The 14,125-nt window shown below is 40.7% G+C and overlaps 1 protein-coding gene across 1 annotated transcript in view; it reads left to right on the top strand.

Moving 5' to 3' along the window:
- The window catches only part of LOC106870068 (amyloid-beta precursor-like protein), a 97,770-nt gene that overhangs the window by 75,817 nt on the left and 7,828 nt on the right, over nt 1-14,125 (top strand). The window contains exons 2-7 of the mRNA XM_014916039.3: nt 3,461-3,628; nt 5,854-5,986; nt 6,968-7,183; nt 11,392-11,594; nt 12,597-12,692; nt 13,587-13,745. Of these exons, the coding sequence (XP_014771525.2) occupies nt 3,461-3,628; nt 5,854-5,986; nt 6,968-7,183; nt 11,392-11,594; nt 12,597-12,692; nt 13,587-13,745 (975 nt within the window). The remainder of the gene's footprint in view (nt 1-3,460; nt 3,629-5,853; nt 5,987-6,967; nt 7,184-11,391; nt 11,595-12,596; nt 12,693-13,586; nt 13,746-14,125) is intronic.

The following is a 14,125-nucleotide window of genomic DNA, read 5'->3' as shown; positions in this document are numbered from 1 at the left end:
TTAGTTCTGCAGGAATATAAATAAAACATAAAAAACAGACAGTGTTGGAACTCTTTTAAGCAAAATAATATATTCCTCTATACACAATCATACAAAAAAATCCACCTTTTTTTGTATTTATTTTTACTCGCATATATATATATATATATATATATATATATATATATATATATATCTGTGTTTGTTCTTTTGCCACGTCATGTACCCAGTTATGTATCTATATGTACATGTGGATGAACGTATATACATACATGTACATATATATGCATATACTCATATATTGTTTATATATATATATATCTCAACACAGTGGAGGCGCAATGGCCCAGTGTTTAGGGCAGCGGACTCGTTGTCATAGGATCGCGTTTTCGATTCCCAGACCGGGCGTTGTGAGTGTTTATTGAGCGAAAACACCTAAAAGCTCCACGATGCTCCGGCAGGGGATGGTGGCGAACCCTGCTGTACTCTTCCACCACAACTTTCTCTCACTCTTTCTTCCTGTTTCTGTTGTACCTGTGATTTCAAAGGGGCCAGCCTTGTCACGCTGAATATCCCCGAGAACTACGTTAAGGGTACACGTGTCTGTGGAGTGCTCAGCCACTTGCATGTTAATTTCACGAGCAGGCTGTTCCGTTGATCGGATCAACTGGAACCCTCAACGTCATAAGCGACGGAGTGCCAACAACAAATCTCAACACCTTCTTTGACATTCTCTCTCTGTTTATTTCCTTTTATTCTTTTCTGTTGAAGAGCCTAGACTCAAAACGTAAGAGACTTTTCCATTTTTCCCAAGCATCAAACTAATATACCTGCTTGTTGTTCATACACCTGTCTTTGTCTGCATCTTTCTATAAATTTGAACTATATATCTACACACACAGACACACACATATATTTACATGCATATACATATTTATATTATGTGTGTATAAAAACTAGACATGAAGTGGTTTTCCACCACGCTAGAAATAGGAGTTAAATCTCAAACCACGAAAAATCTAATTCGTATTTTAGCACATTGATTTAGATTTATATATATTTCTATATGTCTTTTACTTGTTTCAGTCATTAGACTGTAGCCATGCTGGAGCATTGCCTTGAAGAATTTTGTCGAGTGAATCGAACCCAGTACTTTTTTTTTTCCCTTAAACCTAGGACTTATTCTATGTGTCTCCTTTGCTGAACTGCTAAGTTCTGGAGACATAAACAAACCAAGACTGGTTGTCAAGCAGTTTTGGGATACACACACAATCAGTGATCATCTTTCAGTATCTGTCTGCCAAATCCACTCACAGGACATTGGTCAGCCTGAGGCCATAGTAGAAGACACTCAAGGTACCACACAGTGGGACTGAACCTGAAACCATGTGGCCGAGGTGCAGCCTTATTACCACACAGCCATGCTTGTATCTGTGCATGTATACATTTGCACATGAGGTGTTTAACTCTTGAGGCACCATAGTTTGCCACATTTGTGGGGGGCGGGTTGTAAAGTTAGATCTGTGAGTTTCAGAAGAGGGACGAGTATCCCTTGAAGTGGTTATGGTCGGCAGAGACAACAATTGTTGTTTGTTATTCACCACCACCACTGTCATACCATTACAACAATCGTCTTTGTCACAACTATCACCACCACCACCACTTCCATCATCATCATCATCATCATTACTCTCTAACCCTCTTTATTACCAATCCTTACTCTCTAATCCTCTCCGTTGACTTAGTGACCAACCCTCCTTCTGTTGTTATCAACGTAGCTTAATCTCCTGGTATTTACCAGCGCTGCTTTTAACTCTGCAAACGCTTTCTCATGAAATGTCGCAGCATTTATTGAAACTTGTGTAGATTTCAACCCAACCAAACACCCAGCCTCACTACTGCCACCGCCATGACCACCACCACCACCACCACCACCACCACTTGGTCTATCACTCCCACCATCAGAACTACTACTATTGTTATTACTACTACTACTACTACTACTGTATATTGATTATTTCTTAAAAGATCAAGATTGCTGTAGGGAAGTTTTTGCTATAATGACATTGAAGTGATGTTGTTGTTGTTGGTGGTGGTGGTGGTGGTCATGGTGGTGTTGATGAAGCTACATCAAGCCATCTGCCTGACATAGAGGTCGAAGGATTGGAGATGTGCGATGAAATTAAGCTGGTACTTTCATAGAAGGAGGATAGGTCAAAACTTTTGTTAATCAACTTAGTAGTAGATTTCTTGGACAAGATTATGTGCAGCGTTTGATGTCTTCATCCACCTTCTCCGCTACCACCTTCTCCGCTACCACCTTCTCCGCTACCACCTTCTCCGCTACCACCTTCTCCATCTTTGTTATGATTACCACTGATGCACTGCAGCCACTACGAATACAGCAACAATAATATGAGGAATTTGGCTTCTGTTCTGTTTTGCACTTGGCTTGCTTGGAATAGCAGCCAAACCAACCTCAAATTGCTACGTGCTGTCTTCAAAATGGAAGGACACATTGGGTAATATTGTCCTAGCTGTGTTCTGTCTGATCTTCCCCCTCAAAAAAAAAAATGAATAAATAAAATGAAGATGGGATGAGAAGTTAGTTTGCTTTAACCCTTTTGATACCAACCTGGCTGAAATCACTTCTGACTTTGTAGTATAAATGTCTTGTTTTCATAAGTTTTAAATTAAAATCTTCCAAACCTTAGTCACAATTTGTTCCTAACACTAGCTTAACGATAACTAAGTTATTTTACTAAATTCTTTGTTATATTTAAAATTAATTGAAAGAAACACAGAGCATCTCAACAGAAATACAGTAACGAAAGGGTTAACTGCACTATATTTCTCACCCCCTCCCCAAAGTCCTCTTTACCCCCTCTTCAAAATTGGAAGTGCATAATTTTATATCCCAAATGTTATGAAAAACATTTTTGCCAATAAAAAATGTAAATATGTAAATATTTTCAAAACTCTGAAGCATTGTTATGGGCACCGGTTTTATATTGTTAAGAAGAGAAACAATTAGTCTCCTGAGAGTAATTGTTTGTATGATTGTGTGTGTGTGTGTGTGTGTGTGCTATGCTCTAGTGTTCCATTGCTTTTTGGCAATTAAAGTAATTTATCCTAAATGTGTTGAATATAAAGCAATGAGCTGGCAGAATTGTTAGCAGCATATTTCTTGGCATTTAATGTTTTGAGTATGAATGTCACCAAGTTCATCTTGGCCTTTCTTCTTTGCAAATTCAATAAAATAAGTACCAGTTGAATCCTGGGGTCGTTGTAATTCACTATCCCCTCCCCTCAAAATTGCAGGTCTTACACCAAAAATTGGAAAGAATCACGATTGTCTTGGATTGTTGAGTTAGGTATAGCATCTTTTGGAATAAGATTTTTTTAAAGGAATTTATTATATGATATTGTTTCTTGTTTTAATCCCTAAGTTTCTTAACCCCTTATCTTCTTTATTTTACAGGCTGTGGTTGTCAACATGGACATGAATGCCAGAAAATTTGAGCCGATGGTGGCCTTCCTCTGCAACAAACCTTCCATGCACCGAACACCAAATGGCTGGCAAGCTGATACTGACAACGGCAAAAGCTGTCTTAGCAGTCCTGTTCAAATACTTTCATATTGTAAAACTGTAAGTATTCCAAACAATATTACTATCATGATTGTTGTTTACACATCCCTACATAAATCCCTACTTTCCTTTGAGTTGTCCTAAATGTTTTTTTTTTTAGCAGCCCTTGTGGCCCCCAAAAAAAACGCTGGCCGCCAACACATTTTTCTGCAAATTAGGGGTAGTTTATCAACCGAAAGTAAACCAGTGGCAAAGTCTGAGGGTTAACTCTATGATGGGCTGGTGTCTCATTCAGGGATTAGCATTGTATTGCCACTCATATGCAATGAGAACCAGGATACAGTCACGCCTAAAGAGCCTGTAGGGTTGTGACAGACCCTCCTCACCCCCCTCTCTCTCTCTCTGTAAAAAGCACCATTCGAGCATGGTCGATGTCAGTGCTGCCTGACTGGTCCCTATGCTGGTAGCATGTAATTAGCTCCCACTACACTCTTGGAGTGATTATTAGGGTTAGGAAGGGCATCCAGATGTAGAAACTCTGCCAGATCAGATTGGAGCCTGGTGCAGCCTTCTGGCTTGCCAGTCCTCAGTCAAACCATCCAACCCATGCCTGCATGGAAGGAGGATGTTAAATGATCACACACACACGCCTAAAGGTACAGGTGTGGTTGTGTGGTTAAGAAGATTGCTTCTCTATTGTTTGGTTTCTGGTTCAATCCCACTCTATGGCACCCTGGCCTAGTGCCTTCTACTATAGCCCCAGGCCAACAAAAGGGCCATGTGCATGGATTTGGTAGATTAAAACTGAAAAGAAGCTAATCATATGTGTGTTTGTCTCTCCTTGTTTTGGCATCACATGACTGTTGTGAATGAACGTCGTTCATTTCTAATATTCTGCAAAAAAAAAAAATACCTGGCTATGGAGAGGGTTTGTGAGGATTGGTGACAGGAAGGGCATCCAGGCTGAACAAACATCATCTGACCCATGGAAACTTTGAAAAGTGGACATTAGAATGATGACGACTGTGGGTGGGAGTGTGTGTTGATGAATTTATGAAATAGATGCATGCACATGGACCTAAATATCTGAATCATTTGCTATTAGTTGTGTGTGTGTGTATGTATGTGTGCACATGGCTGTGTGTGTGTGTGTGTGTGTGTGTAGGTTGGAGTGGGCAGGTGCTCAGGTAAGTAAATAAGTCGTTAAGTCAGTAAAAGCTAATAAAGGTTATTTTATTAACTAAACAACAAAATCTGATGATGTTCTTGACATTGAAATAATCTGTGAGCATCATCAACAACAACCACCTCTGTTAATGAATAGTTATGTTTGTCTGTGCGTCTATTGATCTACCTATACATGCATATGTATGTGTCTGTCTGTATTGATCAACGATTGATCCGATAGATGGTTCAGATTTCAATATCTACATTTGTTTCAATTCTCCAGAGCTGTCGTGTATGAAACAGACAGGTGATAATTAGCGTAACATTACCTGTAATTGGTGCCTGTCCTATCATATACATATATCATGCACACATCCCACCCTTATCCTCTTTGTTGTGTTGGTGCTATAAAACCATATTCTTCCATTAGCTAGATTTACCATGTGATTTGCTATTAGCCAGAGAGAGATCATCTGGCTAATGTTACCTGTGCTACCTTAAATAGTTTTGATGTCCTGTTGCGGATGAGGTTTACATCTTACTCCACTCTTATCTTTGTAACGTAACACTCTATTCTACATTACACTGATAGAGCTCAGCTGTTATGTAATTACGGAACATTCTCAAATGATCTGGTACCAATTTACATATGACGATGATGATGATGAGAGAATGGTGTCCTATACAGACTGACTGGTGGGGGTAGGGGATGGAATCTTCCTGTATTCTGTTTAATTCCATGAAAGCAAAGCTAAAAATCTGTCTTTAACTATTTCTGGGGCTTTCACACATTTTGTTTATTCTTTGGTTTTTATTCACTACAAATCATCATTTTTGTCATCATCTTCATTGTCATTGTCATCTTGGCGCCAATGTTTATCATTTGCGTCATCGTCATCATTGTTATCATCATAATCTTCATCATTTTCATCATTGTAATTCTCATCATCACCATCATCCTTGTTGTGGTAATCGTCATCATCTTCATCATCATCATCATTGTCTGAATCTTTTCACATTTCAAACGCTTGAAATATCTTGCATTGCCCCCACACATACCGTCTACTTCAAATGATTCATTTATTTATATTATCTCTCTCTCTCTCTCTCTCTCTCAGTTATACCCTGACCATGAAGTGACCAACGTCCTGCAAGCAAGCTACAAAGTGACCATTCCAAACTGGTGCCGTTTCAATGCCACTCACTGCCACAAACACGGCAACCACACAGTCAGACCATTCCGTTGTTTAGGTAAGTAGTTCTTTGTGCTTGCTTCATCCGCTCTCTTCAAAATATTTGTCTCCCCACCACCGCCTCGCCTTGCCCCCAGGTCTTGTTAGTTTTTGAAATGTCATCAATGCTTCTGTAACTTAGCCCTTTTTTTTTTTTTTACCCCCCTAAGTAAGGCTGCTGGCCCTATGCAAACCCCACTTTTACCTCTAGAAAGAGGTGATCCATATTAGTCTGGCTTCTGTCCTTGGACTTTTCCAGCATGTAAGGCCTGATCAGGAGGATGTGCCCTGCTGATTTGCTTCTCAAGGTTGTTGAGGTGCACAGACCACCATATCAACAAGAAGAACAGGGCCTTTTGATGGTTGTCTCACCTCATTTCATCTCTCCTATTGAGTATAACCCGTGCTCAACCACCCACCCACCCACCCACCTAAAAACCCTAAGGCTCCCATACTAACCATGACAGCTCACCCTTTCTCTCCAGAATGGTTAATTCTCAGGAATTCCCTGCCTGTGCTTGCTTTCTCCTGCAGACGTCAGCTTACTCTGGCATTTCAAGCATAATGTTAACGCCATAATGTCACTGGTCTTGGAGGGTCTGCAGAGGACATGAAAAACCCTTCCTTCCTCCAGACCAACCAATTATGTTAAAAGAGAACAACGGAAACTGCCTCCCTTGCTTTCCAACATGGACACAGGTGTTGAATTTAGGCTAAAGGGAACGGTCAATTGTGCTAACTCCAGTACATAACTGGTATTATTATTATTATTATTATTATTATTATTATTATTACCAAGGAAATGAGCTGCCAGGATCATTAGCATGCTGAAGAATATGCTTAGTAGCATTTCTTGCAGCATATCTTTAAAAAAAAAAAAAACCAATAAAAGGTATATGGCCACACCCATGCCCACTGTCACCACCACCACCACTATCATCATTGCCGTCATCGTCATCATTTAGTAATTGCAACATGTTGATTTGTTTCTCCTCTCCAGTCGGACCATTCCAAAGTGATGCCTTGCTGGTGCCAGAACACTGCATCTTTGACCACTACCATGATTCTCGTGTCTGCAACGAGTTTGACGAGTGCAACAAGACCGCCATGAGCAAGTGTGCCCTGCGTCAGATGACCACACAAAGTTTCGCCATGCTTTGGCCATGCAAAGAACCCGGACATTTCAGTGGTGTGGAGTTTGTTTGCTGTCCTAAAGGTTGGTAGTTTTAGTAGATGTGGTATATTTGTTGTTGTAGTAATAGTAGCAGCAGTGGTAGTAGTAGTAGTTGTTGTTGTGGCTGTTCTCTTTGATGTTTTCCTTCTTGGGTTTCCTGGCTTCTTTCTTTATTTCTTTCTTTCTTTCTTTCTTTTCCTTCTAAGAAATGTTATAATAGTTGCAAACATGGTGTGTGGTTAAGAAGTTCCCTTTCTAGCCACAAGGTTTTGGGTTCGTTCCCACTGTGTGGCACCTTGGGCAAGTCTCTTCTACTATCACAGCCTTATTGGCAAAATTGTTACATAGAAACTGCATTGAAGCCCAACGTGTGTGTGTGTGTGTGTGTACTTTTTTATCTTTCACTAGTTTCAGTCGTTGCTGTTGTATAAGAGTAGAGTTTGCTGTAACAATATTGCTGTCGGATTTTCCACAGTTGAATCGTCAATATGATGATGGCGTCAGTCCAACACACAATCTGTTAATTACTGGTTAATTATTTAATCTCATTATACAGATGTCTGAACTTTTCACACATGAACTCTTTAAACTAAAAAAAAAATATTGGATAGATGTGATGGTGTAGTGGTAGCTGTGATGTTAGGGCTAAAATCCATCACCATCAGGAGGACATTACTCTAAGCACTCTAGCATTATTCTGTGTCCTCCTTCAGTTCTTTGTGTGTGTGTGTGTGTGTGTGTTGAAAAGGCACAGGTAGGGTTGTGTAGTGAGAAAATTCTGTAACTGCATGGCTCCAGGTTCGAGCCCAGTGTGTGGCACCTTGAGCAAATGACTTTTACTATAAACTCATCTTAGCCAGTTCCTTGGTTGAAACTGGTGGGTGGACAGAGGCCCATCACAAATTTGTGTGTGCATGAACATTTTTGCATGTCTTTGCCTGAGACCATTTCATTGACAGTGATGCCACGTTTTTGTCTCAGCAGTTTTGAGGTGTGAAAACCAGGTGTGTGGCTACTAAAGCCTTGTGAGTGGATTTGGTAGACAAAACTGAAAGAAGCCCATTGTACTTATGTGTGTGTGTGTTTGTGTCTCTGTTTGCCCCCCCCCCCCCCAACATCACTTGACAACCGATGCTGGTGTGTTTACGTCCCTGTAACTTAGCAGTTCTGCAATAGAAACTGATAGAATAAGTACTAGGCTTATAAAGAATAAGTCTTGGGGTCGATTTGCTCAACTAAAGGCAGTGTTCCTATAGCTGTGGGCCTACCAAACCCTTGTGAGTGGTTTTGGTAGACGGAAACTGAAGGAAGCCCATCGTATGTATATGTGTGTGCCTGTGTTTTTCCCCCACCACTGCTTGACAAGTGGTGTTGGTGTGATTTTACATCCCCATAGCTTAGCTGTTCAGCAAAAGAAATCTATGGGGTAAGTACCAAGCTTTTTTTTAAAAAAAATAAAGTCCTTGGGTCGATTCATTTGACTAAAACTTCTTCAAGCTGGTGCCCCAGCATGGCCGCAGTCTAATGACCGAAACCAGATATACGTATGTATAATCCTTTGTTGTTTTAGCATGCACTTTTTCACGTTTGCACGAGGCAGATGCCCTTCTTTGTGACCCTTTCTAAGGCCTGATGCCCCTTCCTTTCAACAGCCCTCATCTCTTCCCAGGCAAGGGAATGCTCTGCCATGGTTGGACATGTTTACCAGGGAAGATTGGAACAGGCACCGCCTCCATGATGGTTAGGGTTGTTTATAGGCATCACATGACGTCGAGGCAGACATACAAGCATATAAACAAACACACACAACAGAGGCTTCTCTCTGTTTCCATCTACCTTGATACACCTCTAGCTTCTGTTCCTTTCTTAAACATCCACTTACTGTTACTTATATTAAACAGATGGCTACTTGTTGATGCTGTTAAAAACCACAGGTGAAGCCTGGTCAAAAAAACCTGTCATCAAAAGCATTCCACCTGTGACCATCCCATCTTTTTTATATATTTAAATCTACTTAATCTAATGTGTCCTTTCTCCCCCCCCCCCCTCAAGATGGTAAATTTTATGCGTGACTTGAGGGAATTTGGTTGCTATTTCTAGCTGGTTGGGAGATTGTGTAGAGAGGTTCTGTCGGATGTTGCGCTGATCAATGTTGATGATGGTTGTGGTCTTATTGTTTAGTTAATTATCCCTAGAATGGATTAATCACTTCTCTTCTGTGGATTAAGCTAATCCTCTGCTACTGGATTTAAGTGCTCAGCAGGTGAGGAGATATCATTGTCGGTCTGGCTGATTGGTGGGGAGGGGGGGGCAGGGGTAAGCGAGTGTAGTGGTGTTGATGATGATGGTGCAGTAATGGTGAGGTTGATTGGGTCATGATGCCAGCATCATTTCATTTCTTTTTTCCTCTTATCTCTCTCTCTCACTCTCTCTCTCTCTCTCACTCTCTCTCTCTCTCTCACTCTCTCTCTCACTCTCTCACTCTCTCTCTCTCTCTCACTCTCTCTCTCACTCTCTCTCACTCTCTCTCTCACTCTCTCTCTCTCTCACTCTCTCTCTCTCTCTCTCTTGCTGTCACACACTTGATAATATTTGCTGCAATAAGTTAAGACACTGTTGAATGATGATGATGATGATGATGATGATGATGATAGTGTTGATGTTGAAAATGATGAACATTATGATGATGTTTATAATGGATGGTGGTAGTGGTGATGGGGAGGTTGGTGATGGTGGCTTTAATAAGGACGACGACGACGACGATGATGATGATAGCAATTATAATGATTAATGTTAATAGTAAGTAACTATTACGATGGTGATTCTTTAATTAACTATAACAGAACAAAGCCTTTATTTAAAAAAGAATTTTAACACTGTTAATTCATCTCACCAACTAAAATTGTTGTTGTTGTTGGTAGTGGTTGTGGTGGTGGGTGTTGCAGTACAGGATGTAGCCTGCTCATAGGAGGAGGTATGGCTTTGTGGTTAAGAAGTTTGCTTCCCGACCGCATGGTTTTGGGTTCAGTCCCACTCCGTGGTAGTTTGGACAAGTGTCTGCTGCTACTACCCTGGGTCCACTGAGGCCCTGTGAGAGTGGATTTGGTATATATAAACTGGAAGAAGCCCATATATATATATATATACACACATATGCATGCATATAAGCATATATGTATACATGTATCATCATCATCATCATCCTCATTTAGCATCTGCTTTGCATGTTGGCATGGGTTACATGGTTTTACTGAAAACTGTTAAGCTGGAGAGCTGCATCAGGTTCCAATTTGATTTGGCCTGGTTTCTGCAACTGGATGCCCTTCCTAATGCCAACCACTCCAAGAGTGTAATGGGTGCCAGTTACGTGACACCGGCATCACCCACAACTACGGTTTCACTTGGCTTGATGGGTCTTCTTCTCGAGCTTGGCATTGCCAAAGGTCTCAGTCACTTATCACCTCCGTGTGGCCCAACGTTCAAAGGGTGCTTTTTACATGCCACCAGCACAGGTGCCTGCTATATGACATCAGCATCAGCCATGACTACAGTTTCACTTGGCTTGACAGATCCTCTCAAGTATGGCATATCTCCAAAGGTCTCGTGTGTGTTTTTGTGCGTTTGTGTCGTCTTCTCTTGACATTGTGTGATATCTGTAAGCAAGCCAATGTCATACAAACAGCCAGTATCATTTGCTTCCAGTGCTTTGTGAAATATCATCTTGCTTGGAAACAAATAAGGATTAGTAACTGGAAGGGCATCCATCTGTAGAAAATTTGCCTCATCAAATTTTGTCTAACCCATGCCAGCATGATGAAGTGGACATTAATCCTTTTGCATTTTATCCAACCCTAATATTCTATCTATTTATGTTAAAACTGACCATCTCCAACCTTTCACACCTATCCTACAATGTCATTGTAAAAATATACAAATATACAAATACCTCATTGAAATCTTGAAGCTACCAGATAATGTGTGATTAATTCAAAACAATGTGAATAAATAAGTAATACATTTGATAAAGAGATGGAAATGGCCGGATCGAGTTTGCCACTGTAAGCTCAATTGTCAGGATTGCTTTACAATGGGTTCCACAAGGTAAAAGAAGACCTGGCTGACCAAAAGAAACACAGCCGAGAACAATAACAAAAGATCTTAAAAGCAAACTATTATTACTTTTAATTATTATTATTAATAATAATAATAATAATAATAATAATAATGTTCTCTCTTTTTTTCCCCTTCAGAACATAGTTCCGATATGGACGAAGATGTTGAAACCACTCCCTCAACCCCTGCCAGCATCAAGAAACCCGAGAGCTCCCTAAACGACTACACTGCCTACCTGAAGGGTGACTCCCAGTATCTGGGCAAATACAGTAACGAACACGAGAAATTCAAGGCTGCTGAAAAAGTGATGCAACAGGTGGAGGTGGAGAGGAACACCAAGGTATGTATGGTTTCCAGCAAACCTTCCTCTAATATATATGTCTGCTGCAGGCTCCTGACAAACCAACCCACCCACCCATACCAGCATGGAAGGCAAGCATCAAACGATGGTGATGATGATGACTTAGCCATCTCTTGGTCTGTCTGTTTGTCTGTCTTTTTTCTATACATCTTATTCTATGATTCTGTCAACAGTTTTGGAAGTTACAATGAAGGCTGGACTTGACTGATAATGTCAGAATAAGGCAGAAACATACCCAAAGTTGTCTCATTCTTGCCAGAAAAGATTAAAATATTAGATATTGACTTTCTTTTTCTTCATTATCTTTGCAACACAATTATATTTAGCTATTTTTTAATACAACCATTATTTTATGCAGCTGTAGATATGATATAACTTCTGGTATCTCAGAAAATTTAGTCTTATATTACATTCAAATGGAAATTGTAATTGTGATCCCCGTGCCGGTGGCATGTAAACAAGCACCACCCGGACGTGGCCGATGCCAGCGCTGCTTTGACTGGCTTCCGTGCCAGTGGCACGTAAAACACACCATCTGATAGTGGTCGATGCTAGACCCCTCCGGCCCCTGTGCCGGTGTCATGTAAAAAAGCACCCACTACACTCTCAGAGTGGTTGGCGTTAGGAAGGACATCCAGCTGTAGAAACTTTGCCAGATCAGACTGGAGCCTGGTGCAGCCTCCTGGCTTCCCAGACCCCTGTCAAACCGTCCAACCCATGCCAGCATAGAAAACGGACATTAAATGATGATGACATGAGTCATCAACTATTTTCTGGCTATATTTTTTTTTGTGTGTGGTTCACATCATATTCATTTGCCATAGACCACATGCTATCATCTTTAATAAAGTTTGACAAGTCAAAGCTCTTTCTCACTCTCTCTCCTGCTGTCTTTCTCCCTCTTTCTCACTCTCACCCTGTCTTCCTCTCTCTCTTTGTCTTCCTCTCTCTCTACATCAACTTTTTTTTTTTTCGTTCCAGATGATGAAAGAATGGAAGAATGCCCGTGAACGTGTCCGTGAAATGAAGAAAACTGACCCCAAACAGGCTATGCAACTGAACAAGGAACTTACAGAGGTAGGTTCCATCACCCTTTTTTTCTCTTCATTACCTTTGCTTCTCATGGGACTTGGTTCTTACTCAGCTCCCACTCATTAAGTGAAGCAGGTTTCCTTGAGCAAGACACTTTTTATAATCCCATTGTTCCTGTCCACCCAGCTGGCAAAAATACAGTCATACCAGTATTTCAAAGCACTGGCCTAGTGGTTAGAGCAGCAAACTCACAGTCGAGGGATTGCAGGTTCGAATCTCAGACCCGACGATGTGTGTATTTATGAACGACACACTTAAGCTCCACGCGGCTCTGGCAGAAGGTAATGACACACTTCTGCTGACTCTTTTGCCACAATTTTTCTTTCGCTCTTTCCTCCTGTGATGGACTGGCGTCCAGTCCAGGTGGGGAACTTGTTCGCCAATGAAACTGGGAAACCGGCCCTTATGAGCCAGGGGTGGCTCAAGAAGAAACAAATAATAACAACAACATATATTATTGAATAACAATTTAACTCCATGTTGTTTAAAATTTCATAGGTCCATGATATGAACCCTTGTCATCAGATATCTAGAGAAGAAAACGGTCCTCTCTAGATATCTGATAAGTGTTTGTCCTATGAGCCCACAAAACTTTAAGAAAGAAAGGGAATTGAGTCTGTCTTTAAATATGATCAGAGGTTGGGCTTAGTCTATGTTGGTAAAACTTATATTATGTAGTAAAAGAAAGAAATACAGTGAACTTGTTGGCAAGTTATTAATTTCACTCCAATGTTTTGGTAAATTATATATATGTATATATGTTCTATTTAGCCATATTTTAGAGCTTGGTTTCTGCTGCTGTTTAACTTGAAACATTTTGTCTCTTTTATTTCTCCCTTGTTGCTGCTGCTGTTGCTGCACCTTTCCCCCCTCCCTCAGCGCTACAACAAGATTTACAAGGCATACGGACAAGAGACCATCCTTGAGAAGAAACAACTCATTGCTATTCACCAACAACGTGTGCAGAGTAACATCAATGTAAAGAAGAGGAACCTAATGAAAGCCCTTCAGTCTTACCTGGATGAATCCCCTCTGAAGGTAAGCCACCCTCGCACTTGAAATGGGTGTCTGTGTGTTTGTGTCAATTTAACCCATCTGTTGTCTTCATTAATCCACCTATTTAATCCTTCTGTCGCCTTCCTCAATCCTTCTATTGCTTCCCTTAATCTTTCTCATTCTATTGTTTTCTGTAATCATTTTGTCATCTCTAATAACCTTCCTGTCATCTTCCTCTTGTCTTAATCCATCTTCCTCTTGTCTTAATCCATCTTCCTCTTGTCTTAGATCATCTGTCTGTCATCTTAATCCATCTGTCTGTCGTCTTAATCCATCTGTCTGTCATCTTAATCCATCTGTCTGTCGTCTTAACCCTTCTGTCTGTTGCCTTAACCCATCTGTCTTCTCCCTTAATCTATCCA

This window comes from Octopus bimaculoides, chromosome 20 (genome assembly GCF_046866305.1).
Source record: "Octopus bimaculoides isolate indiv1 chromosome 20, ASM4686630v1, whole genome shotgun sequence".
NCBI classification, from domain to species: Eukaryota; Metazoa; Mollusca; class Cephalopoda; order Octopoda; family Octopodidae; genus Octopus; species Octopus bimaculoides.
This window is presented reverse-complemented; position numbering and strand designations above follow the sequence as displayed.